The sequence below is a fragment of the Pocillopora damicornis genome, chromosome 3 (genome assembly GCF_964200805.1).
Source record: "Pocillopora damicornis chromosome 3, jaPocDami1.2, whole genome shotgun sequence".
NCBI lineage: Eukaryota > Metazoa > Cnidaria > Anthozoa > Scleractinia > Pocilloporidae > Pocillopora > Pocillopora damicornis.
Window position 1 is genome coordinate 27,256,463 of NC_142672.1, and position 11,281 is coordinate 27,267,743.

Here is an 11,281-nt window from a genome sequence, read left to right on the forward strand (position 1 = left end):
GAATGGATAGACCGATCACAGACAAACAATTCCGATTTCATAAACCTGAGAACAAAACATTTAATTCTCCGCTTTCAAGTGATGGAGGCATTCATGATTGGCCGAAAATCACTTTATTGGTAATTCATAAGGATCCAGCCAAGTTTGATATTCCACTTGCGAGCGCGTTGTTTCACCACCTACGTCAAAAAGGAGAAATATGTAGGTATGACAACAATAATTTGGTGATTTATTAAGTAAAATCTATCCCTTATAAACATCTTTTTGTTCACACCTCATAATCAATCAGACCTGTTATTTCGAGGTGATAGGTTTACCAACAAAGACTTCCGCTCTAAAATTAATTTCCTTTAAGGTAATTGCTCAATCAGGAGTTATGAAAGCAATTTCTAATGAAAAATACACATTCGTATTTGAATAATGCTTGTGTTCAGACGTAAAATAACTCTAGTCGTCTGTTTGTGTAATCAAGTTGTCTCTAGAACATTGTCGATAATAACATCAACAATAATAGAAATAAAGTGATGCCCCAGAAATCCGTGCGAATCAGTCATATTGCACTCCTTCAGGATTAATCCATCTGATTGTTTATTAATTGTAGTAAAACATGTCCATGAAACACCTGTGACATCTAAACCCTCCGACTGATGAAGCACGATTTACCCTAAACTATGCTAATTAAAAGTCTCAGGGCGGCATTATTTGGGCACGATTATAAAGAACTTGTAAGAACAAATAAACAGATATAGAAATACAAACAAATAGCTGCAGATTAATTAGTAACTCGTACACCTTTAATTGGAAAAGCAAATGACACAGTTTGGTGAATCATTTTCTCGGCGAATAGATCCTTCCACGGTTTTAGCGGCCATATTGGTTGGGGGTCAAACAAAACCTCGTTGCTAGGCAACGAGTCCTAGAATCTCTTATGATAATAAGACGCGCATCGCTACCCTCGTTAAATTTTCGCTTTGTTCAGGAACAAGAATCAATATCCATCGCTAAAAAAGATAAGACATTGATAAAGGTGAGTGACCTTTTTTCTCTAGGCGAAAAACCTTTTATTCTCTGCGTTTTATGGGAACACTGGGATCGTTTTCTTAGAATGTGACCTCGCAGCTGACATAATGCCAGAAGGTCACAGTACTGCTTTTTCTAAAGACTTTTTGCGACTTAATTGGGCAGAGGAAAAATTGAAATAAATATGTTTACGTGCCCTTAAAACTTTTTCGTCCAGACAGGCTAACATACTATTGAAAAACAATTAACTCGGCAAAGAGAAACCCTTGGCTAAATGGGTTTTGGAGATAAGTGTTGTGTCGGCGGCTGTAACAACGACAGAAGATATCCGAAAAAATGGGTCATCCACTCGCATGTAGAGAAGTTATCGTTCCACAAGCCCAAGCAATCGTTGATTGAAGCATGGTCTCGACAGGTTCAGAAGGGAAGAAAAGATTTCTCAATAGGAAAGTCAAGAGAGAGTGTTGTCATCTGCTCTAATCATTTTCGAGACGGGAAGCCTTCTGTAAGCAACCCTATACCTACTCTTTTTTTGACTCCTTTTGAGCATTCAAATAGTAAGTCACCCAAAAAGCGGCGTCGATTAGTGTATCAAAAGGAGACTGCAACGTCAGCAGTAACTAAGTCAGTTGTACATGCTGGCCCTTCAGAGGTGACACCGGTTGATAATAGTGGTATACCTGCAAGTGATGAATTGATGAAAAGTGGAGACGATTCCTCGGGGTTAACACTGTGTACAGCCTGTGCACAAATAACCAGAGATGCTGATGTTCGACTCTATACTGGCATGCAAAATACAGATGCTTTCAGAACCTTATTTGAATATTTACTCCCTAAAGCTAAGAATATGAATTACTGGAAAGGGGATAAGCAAACTGAGGCAGAGAAGCCCAAAAGGTACTCTGATATGACCATGGATGAGTCCCCAAATGTCAGGAAACCTGGCCCCCAAAGGAAACTAAAACTTGAGCAGGAACTTTTACTGATAATGATGAGGCTTCGCTTAGCTTTGTCTGTTGGGGAGCTGGCATTCCGATTTGCAATATCATACACTCTTGTCAGTTCAATTTTTATCTCCTGGGTAAAGCTAATGAAATGTGAGCTCTCATGGCTTATCAAGTGGCCCTCTAAGGAGCAGACGAAGAAAGTGCTACCAAAGTGCTTCGAAAAATACTACTCTAAAGTTCGGTGCATTATTGACTGTTCAGAAGTATTCATCGAAACACCATCAAGCTTAGAGCTACAGGCTATTTGTTGGTCTGACTATAAACACCATTGCACTTTTAAGTTTTTGATTGGAATAACTCCAAATGGATTAATTTCTTTTGTGTCTGATTGCTATGGGGGTAGAGCATCAGACAAATTTATTGTCATGGACAGTAGGTTCATGAACCACCTTGAGCCATTTGACCAAGTTATGGCAGACAGAGGCTTTAAGATTCGTGATGACTTGGCCATGTATCAGGCTACCTTGGCCATTCCCCCAAGTACTGTGGGCAACTTCCAAATGCCATCACAAGATGTGTTAGAAACATCAAGGTTGGCAAATGTGCGCATTTATGTAGAGCAGGCAATAGGTAGGGTCAAACACTTCAAGATTTTAAGTCATATAATGCCAATGAGCTGCCTTCCTTTGTGTGATGACATCCTCATTACATGTTGTAGCCTATGCAATCTTCTTTCTCCCCTATGTGAGTAATAAATATTTTAAAGAGAACCAAAAATACTAGTGCCTGTATTCTTCCTAGACAGTCTTGCAGTGATATGTAAAGTTGAAAACTGTTATGCTCATTCACTGCATGTAAAGTAAGCAGAGAGCTGTTCAGTCGCTAAGAAATATCCACCATAACTTTTAGATACCTTTATAATATAAAAAAATTCAACAAAAAGGACTAGAGCTATAGTACTGATATCTGTCTTACATATTAAATGACACTGATTGATTTATTCGATTAAGTAAAGCTGTTTGCAAGAGGAGCATAGCCAGTGAAGTTCTTCTGGTTCAATAGTGAGGTCTTCACATTCCCAGTGATACCACAGTGCACACTGATCACAGCATACACTATTTTCACCATCCTTCTCAATTTCATCAGGTTCCAAGCACAGGCATTCACATTTTGGACAGTAAAAGATACCTACCAAACCCAGCAAAACCTTAACAACATAGCCTTTGTAAAAGAAAACTAAATCCTGCTCAACTGTTTGATAAAAAACCTCATCTCGCTGAACTTCTTCCACTAAAGGGTCACCTACTTGTGTCCACACAACAAAATACCCCTTAAAGCAATTTGATAGGACAATTTCCCCTTGTAATTGGGTGTAGTACTTATGTCCTTTGTTCAGACATACTTTACCACTATCCATCTGTAAAAACTCAGTTCGATTCCAGGCATCAAGAACCCTTTCACCTTTAATGCTGTATGGACATTTGCATTCAACAACAAATGTTCCACAGCAATCACAGGTGCCAATAGCATCAGGACTTGCCCCAATGTAAGGGAGATCCCTTTTTACAAATAAGCCAGCCTCAAAAATCTGCATGTTGGTATGCTTAGGTCCCTCTGTTGTTACAAAAGCATCTAATGCCTCCTTCTCATGTGCTCGCCCCCATTGCACAGCTGGAACATTATTTAGGGACTGGTGATGAACAATCCTGGCAATAAGGGGTTTGGTCTTGACCACCTTTTTGCGTCCAGCTAAAAGTGTTTTCACTTTGGTATGAACCTCATGAAATTTTGAGGCAGTTATCCTTCCTTTCCTCTGCTCCACCCATTCTGTACATTGGCTTTGAGCCCTAGTGGCCTTTTCAATTGAATCACACTGATTCTGGCTCAAGTGAGGTGACTCAAGAAACCCTGTCACAATGGTTACTTCCCCTTCCCCCTTATGTTCTGAGGCAAATTTCTCTGCAACTTGGTTCAGTGGAAGAGGTAAGTCTTGTGCATCATGACTTTCTTCTTCCACTTCGACAGCCTTAAAAATCACTGACTTATCAGTAATTTTTTTCCATTTTGCAAGAAATCTATTTTTGCTTTCTTCAGTGGCAGCTCGTTCACACTCTCTGCGAGGATCAAAAGTTTTCTTTAAATCTGAGTTGATTTCCCTCCTTTCTTGGTTTGTGTTGTTGTGTGAATCAGTTCTTATTTTTAAGTCTCTGATTTTCTTAGGCTCAACTTCTCTAAAGGTGCGATCATTCCATCTGCATGGTACAGATGTACATGAAGGATTAGTGAAGCCCATAGAAACTGCATGCTCCACTTTGTACAAAAGTGCCATAACATGATTGCAACTTTGGGAGTAGCCTGCTGTACAGCTACACCATGCAGACAGGACACCCCCCTGATTTGTATCAATGGCTACCCACACCTCCCGTGGCTCATCTCTGACTCGTTGGGATGGTGTAACTTTGCACTTTAAAATACACTCTCCGGTAGAAACAAATGTGTGTGAATACACCGTACCCACGAATCCACTGACAAAGTAGGAATAAGCTTTACAAAGCTTGTACTTCCCTACATAATCCGAGTCAAATTCTTTCTTTGACAAAATAAAAGAGAACACTTTCCCAAGGTCTAAAGCTGGCCATGTTGTCATATCGTTTCTCCATTCATCCTCTGCAATATGCCTGGGGTCTCTAGGAAGACTCTTAATTCGTTGTTGGTACTCGACTGTGAGTCTCGACCTCAACTCCTCGTCGGATACCACAACCCGAACATTACGTTCACAAGCAGAAAAGGCTCTGGCGACAAGCTCTCTTTTTTTACCAGTTACACTTAACCCCCTTAAACTTAGGTAATCTTTTAGTTCACCCAAGCTTTTCTGGAGGAAATTTTCGTAAAGATCTTCTGGATTTACACTAGAGGGCTCTTTCGGAACACGCGTAGCCATGGTTCGAAATAAAAACAACTATTGAGCTTGAAAACACCTAAAGTACAAAAACCAAAACCAAAATTTTAAGTACGTTGTAATGCTACCACCGTAAAGCCTAAAATTTAAAGCTACACAATATCGATGGCTAAAAAATATATTCTAATTTCTCAACCGAAAGAGGTGCTTTTTAAAATGCGATTTTCGCATCATAGCGGCCGCGAAGTCAACTTCGAACAACATATCAATCTGCCCATAAAACGCAGAGATAAAACGGTATTTCGCCAAGAAATTCGGCACTTACTTTCAGTAACGCCTTATCTTTGTTCCCGCTAGATTTGGAGACGAAAATAAGCAATTTTCCTTCAATAAAGTTAAGATATTGAGCGAAGGTACCGAAGCACGTCTAATAATTACAAAAGAATCTATCGCTCGTTGCCTAGCAACGAGGTTTTGTTTGACCCCCAAACAATATGGCCGCTATAAACCGTGGAAGGATCTATTTGATCAAGGGGTTGACGGTTTTGCAACTTTTTTTCATCCAAGATACGAGACGCATAATTGACTGAGCCAAAGGATTATTTTTACCCTCGTATTCACAGCGGGGCGTTTATAATGACTATACCTACCCGTATAGTATAAAAATAGTCGTTGTTACCAGTTTGGGCGCTCAACCCAGAATGCTGCGTCTCAGCTGATAAGACTAACGCAAGGTATGTTCAGTCGGGAACATATTGTGAGTGAGAAAGTTAATCGAAAGGTAGTAGTAGTAGCCATTGCTTAAAACTAATACTCCGCAACACTGCTAGGTAAACAGTGTGTTTTGATATTACACATCATACGCTTATGTAACCTATCTGGCTTCCGTTCGTTTGGAGGAAATTTGGTAAGAGAATCTTGATATTTGTTCATAACCTCTTTGTAATTCTTCCTAACCCGTTCCTTAACGATAACAAGCATAGTGGGCCAGTGCGATACTCTCAATTTCTCTATGATAAATAATTCGTTCATTCGAGACTGTATTTATTCCGAATTGCTTTTGTCTCCTTCACTAATTGGCCATTTTACGGATGTCGTATAAGTTCAACTCCTTGCAAACAACGAGAGTTCATTTATCCGTGCGTATTCAGTCGCACATGGCTAACTCAGAGAGAAGGATACCTGGATCTACTGACATTTGCATCTTCTCAGACTACGTAAAAAATTTAATTCTGATTTACAATGAGATAAACTCAGAGGTTACATGTTCTGAGCACTTCGATGCAAGAACGAATTTGTAAGGCCTTCCGGCGATAAGTGAAGGGCGAATTATTTTCTTTCCACCGGATACAAAATTGCTTTGCCTTCTTAAGTTCCTGAGAAGTGTTGAACATATGTTTAGTTTCATTCGTGAGAACATCGTCATGTCAAAATGCTACCGTTTGAAGTGCGTGTTTATCGCTGCACTTTTCAAAATAGTCTAAATATTTAAGTTGATCAAATTATTCCATAATTCCACTAACGTTGGTCTAAATAGTCAAATTGTAATAACAAAGAGCAAGATGGATTAGAAGTCCTTTAACTCTAAAAGGAGTAAATAAACTTGATTTCCGGTGAAGAAAACAGAATGCATGCAATAGAATTTAGTCGTGTGTTGGTTAGGCCAATATGTAACTCCCAGGCAATTATCTGATACGAAAGCAGGCATCAGAAGAAAGTATGGAAAGTATAATAAGAGGTATTGCCGCTTAAAAACTTCAGTGGCCGTAAATTTTGCTTTAAATCAGTTGATTACTTTACCGTGACTAGATCTTGGGAAATGTTACCCCCTGCGGTTGTTTCCTTGAAGGGTATCAATGCTGACCGCGAAAAAGAAATTTAACGTTTTGAATTTAAAACACCAATGTAATTTTAACAAATACATATAAATAGCTCTCAACATAGAAAAATTTCTGACTCCTGTTGCCATTCGTTAATCCGTTTTGAAGTGAAGGAAACAATTGTTATATTTAATGCTTAAATGCGAATGAATAAATTCCACTCTCAAGTTGTCAAAACAGATTTAAAATAACGACAGTACTGAATCGGCCAGACTTAAGGCTAAGAAAGAATTATAAAAATTGTTTACACCGAACCATTTCCTAGTTGATGTCAAATCTTGCAACGGAATGGTTCGGTTAGAAACCGGTTTATTTCTTGTGATGGACTTGATATCTCGCATAGACAATGTCGCCCGGCCTGCATAGCGTAATGTTATGTGTTAAATGATAAAATTACAATTATAGTTAATCTACAATATCGTAAGGGTTTCCTTGTTGGAAAAAAGGAATGGAAATATTTTATTATTTTAAGTCATTTAATGCAAATTATAATCAAAGTGCTCTGTGAGCAAACTCGGATTATGTTTAATGTTACCTGGTTTAGGGAATTTTGTGGTTGATTGTCGTATCAAGAGTACGAGCAGTAGTTCAGTGTTCGCTAATGTAGCAAAGAAACAAAGTAACGTTGGGATAAGAAGGCATTACAATTGAAATGATCATGCTATTACATTTGACAAGGGTGAATGATGTCATATGTTTTAAACGTATATCATTTTTGTTTCTGGTTCAAAAGAAAAGGTTGGAAGTAAATGTGGGTGAAAAGTGAAATTTACTGTCTATTATTGTAAATATTAGAAAATCAAGGCAATACTGTCTTAATGAAAACATTAACGATTCCCTCTTTATCAAATGAGACAAACGGGAAGTTTTGATCGACATAACTAAGCCAAGACTGCCACCGTCATTTTGGATCTCCGCCTGGGCAGATTTTAGTCACGTGCTAGGCATCTTATAATCAAGAACAAGATAGAATTTCATTTCAGGCCTATTTATCAATTTTGTGGTGTATAACTTTCGCATTTTAGTACGTTATATTTATTTTGAATCTTCAAACTGTCTTGAAACTTTAAAAAATTTTGCTTTAAAAATTCGCTGAAAATCGGTAGCTAAAATTGTTTGTTTAGGTGTTATTTGATTTTCGTGTAACTTGTACTTTCGTCAGTCGCGGCATCTTCTGTTGCTTCACAAAGGAAAAACACACGATACGAAACGTAATGATCGATTTTGTCCTCAATCTCACGCCATAACAGAAAAAGCTTTTGAACATCTGTAAACTCAGAGCGCTTCGCAGTAAGTGATATTTTCAATGAATCTTCGGATTGTTTTCGAGTTCAAGGATTGTAAATTACAATTTTATGAAAAACGAAGGTTGTTCTGTTATTTCAGTGTGAACCCTTGCATGCCTGCCAGTCGCTGGCGCCGCTTGTTGAAACTAAAACGAAAAAAAAAACTCTTTTAAGATTATCATTGGCTTCTTTTTCAGCCCACCACTATTCTTAGCAACAAAGGTCGCCATTTCATTTGTTTATTGCTCGCCAAAAACTATCAAATGCACTCAAAATCCTAAAATCGAAAAAAAGTTTACAGGAATCGACCAATCGAGCGAGCGCCATTCTCCACATCATATCTACGACTCGCTCTTGCACATGCACGCAATTCACGAGTTAAAAAAGGGCAGGTTGATTACTTCGTACTCCTTCTTGGTAGTCTTATCTCAAAGGTTGAGTTTGGTCACGTTCTTCTTGTGAGTTTGGCCACGTTCTCCCAGTGAGTTTAATCACGTTTTCCTCGTTGTGATCGTGAGGTTGATATGGAACTCGTGATAAGCCATGTTCTTAATTAAGTTAATTTGTTAGTCCAGGAAGAGTAAATCTCCCTAGTAATAGGTCGCGTTCGACACCTTCTTGTTCCCAGAGGTAATTTAAGGTGTAAACAGGTGATACCCCTCATGTTTCGCGACCAAAAGCAATTTGGGGGCGGTACTTGTGAGCGTTTTTCTTCTTTAACTCTTGTGACCAAGATGCTGTTATGTAACAATCTTTAAAGGTGATTTCCTCTTAAGATACCCTTTCAGGTATAAATAATACTCGGAACCAAGGTTATTTGTAATTTTTATATTCTCGATCTCGTTTCTGTTCTGGCCGATCTCAACCGTAAGGATATGAAAATTAAGGTAGAAATTGATTTTGTAACTGCGTGAACAACTCGAAGGTGCATACTCAGTATGTGGGAACTGTAGTACGTAGTTAAGCGTGATTCGCTAGTTGAGATGGTACGATGACGACACAAGAAGATTGACGGCTTAGAAACGTCATCCGTAGTGTCACCTTTAGATGCGGAGACTTATTTATGTTAAGAAATATGTTAAGAAACCACTGTGATCAAGCCCTAAAATTCAGTATCTTGAGCTTATGTTATGGAAGCGACAGTGAACTCTGAATTAAAAGAATCTTTTGATCACTTTCGAAGAAAACTTCCATCTTTCGGATGGCATTCTTGAGCCTGAAGGCAACTTTGATCTTGATCTTTGAGAATGTTTCAATAGCGTTGATGCCAGTTTGATTCATTCAAGTCAGAGCACGTTTATATGAAATCAAATCTTAGCTATGCCTCATCAATGTTTATACCATTCGATAAATCATATTATCTGCAAGATGCATACCCCACTATCTCTATTGACCCCCCCTTTAAAAGAATATCGAAGGCAACTTAAAGAGAGTTTAGAGTTCTATAAAAAAAACGCTAATGTACGAGTAATTATACATATATATATATATATATATATATTCTTTCAGTCATCCCAAGTTTGATCAAACGCTATTCGACCGTGTTAATACTTCGACAACGAGTCATCTTTGCTGGGGATTTCGTGTAACCCAACGTGACACACTTCTTGTTTGTCACCTAACTCATCAATATGTTCATCTTTAAACGATTAATGCCTGCCCCTGAATTACTGAAATCATTTTATCATGTTTTTTCCTTTCAGCAAAATCTCCCTGGTTTAGCCACATACTAACATGAACTATTCATCAACAGTGGAACTGCCATGAACAATTCAACAACCGAGAACTCTCTTCCCACAAAACATCTTCGAGTCATTGCATGGTGTATATCATACGGAATCGTAGCAGTACTCATTACCATTGGCAACAGCCTTACCATTGCAATTTTTTCAAACAAGAAATTTCGAAGGAAATTCGGCGGCTACTTTTTGATGAATTTGGCTGTCGCTGATCTAATGGTGGGTTCTTCTGCTATGCCAATGTACATCTATATTGTGTACGCTCTCAGTTATTCGTCAATCGACAGAAGTCTTTTGCTCTTCCAAGAGGCTTATGTGGTTGTAGACGTCTTTACTGGTCTTGCTTCTGTGTTCACACTGGCTTGTATCGCACTCGAGAGACTCTATGCCGTACTTTACCCAATGACATACCGCTGGAAAAAAACCAAGACAGGTTATTACAAGGCTATAACCATGGTATGGGTTACATCAGGAATAGCGTCTGTTGTTTACATTTTAAGCTCTCGAAATCTTCTTTTCATTCTGCCTAGAGCAACTTTCATCTATTATTTAACAATTTTGTCTGTTCTGTCTGTTTTTGTCATTTCTGCTGCCTACGTGACCGTTTCCGTTCGTGTTCATCTATGGAACAAGGCTAAAATGGATATGTGTGTTTCCAAGCAGGAAAAACGCTTAGCAACCGCGTTGTACATAGTTACGGTTGTTTTCGTTTTAAGTTGGACTCCTTTTCATGCCATGAACATTATTGCGAACTTTACAAGCACAGCTTTGGAGAGAATACCTGTAGACCTTGTTTTCTCTGCAAAGCTGCTTCACTATGGTAATTCACTAGCAAATCCTGCCATTTATTCTCTGAAAATACCTGAGTTCAGAGTAGTAGTGAGGCGCATGTTTTGTAAAAACTGGGTCAGAGAGACTCGAGTTTGATTGATTGTATTGATTTGATAGTGGTTGACTTTACACATAAAGGAAACGGAGCAATAATTAGTTGGGGCCAATATCTGAAGTGCCAATGAAGAAATTAACAGCTTCCTTACAATTAAAGTACCAGTGGGTATGGTGACACCTGTCGACGCCTGACGCATGAAAATAGAGAAAAAGATTGAATATTTAGTGGAGTGCCGCACGCACGAAAGAGTCACTAAAAAGAAAAAAACTTATTTAAAAACAGTTAAAAAGAATGTCAGTTTAAAATACCTCAGTCATATGGCATGAGATGAGTCTTTTCGTCTAAAGATGAGGTAACACATTTTGAAAGACCAAGCAAACGAAAGCAAAGCTTAACTTCTATTCAGTAAGCTTTAATTTTTTATGAAAGTCACGTTGCAATTCTTGTTTCATGCATTATACAATCCCTATGGGATTGGGAAAACCTGAAATGAACGTTTCGTGCTTCCTACTGAACTTTATTGAAACAAACAGTAAGAAAATAAAGATATAAATTGCGTGCTTTTGTTACCAAAGCTGCTCGTCATCTCACAATGATAATTTTTCTTTTCAAAGGAATCAA

The 11,281-nt window shown here is 38.4% G+C and overlaps 3 protein-coding genes across 3 annotated transcripts; 2 read left to right on the top strand and 1 right to left on the bottom strand.

Moving 5' to 3' along the window:
* Positions 1 to 1,035: 1,035 nt before the first annotated feature.
* LOC149049124 (uncharacterized) lies at positions 1,036 to 4,908 on the bottom strand. The gene has a single exon (XM_089201947.1). The coding sequence runs from the start codon at positions 4,906 to 4,908 to the stop codon at positions 2,965 to 2,967; it is 1,944 nt and encodes a 647-aa protein (XP_089058073.1). The 3' UTR covers positions 1,036 to 2,964.
* On the top strand, positions 1,295 to 2,719 carry LOC149049125 (uncharacterized). Its single transcript, XM_089199596.1, has one exon. It carries the CDS (start codon positions 1,295 to 1,297, stop codon positions 2,717 to 2,719), a length of 1,425 nt encoding a protein of 474 aa, XP_089055722.1.
* A 4,887-nt stretch (positions 4,909 to 9,795) lies between the features above and the next one.
* Positions 9,796 to 11,259, top strand: LOC113685842 (adenosine receptor A3-like). Its single transcript, XM_027203410.2, has one exon. The coding sequence runs from the start codon at positions 9,796 to 9,798 to the stop codon at positions 10,696 to 10,698; it is 903 nt and encodes a 300-aa protein (XP_027059211.2). The 3' UTR covers positions 10,699 to 11,259.
* Positions 11,260 to 11,281: the final 22 nt, after the last annotated feature.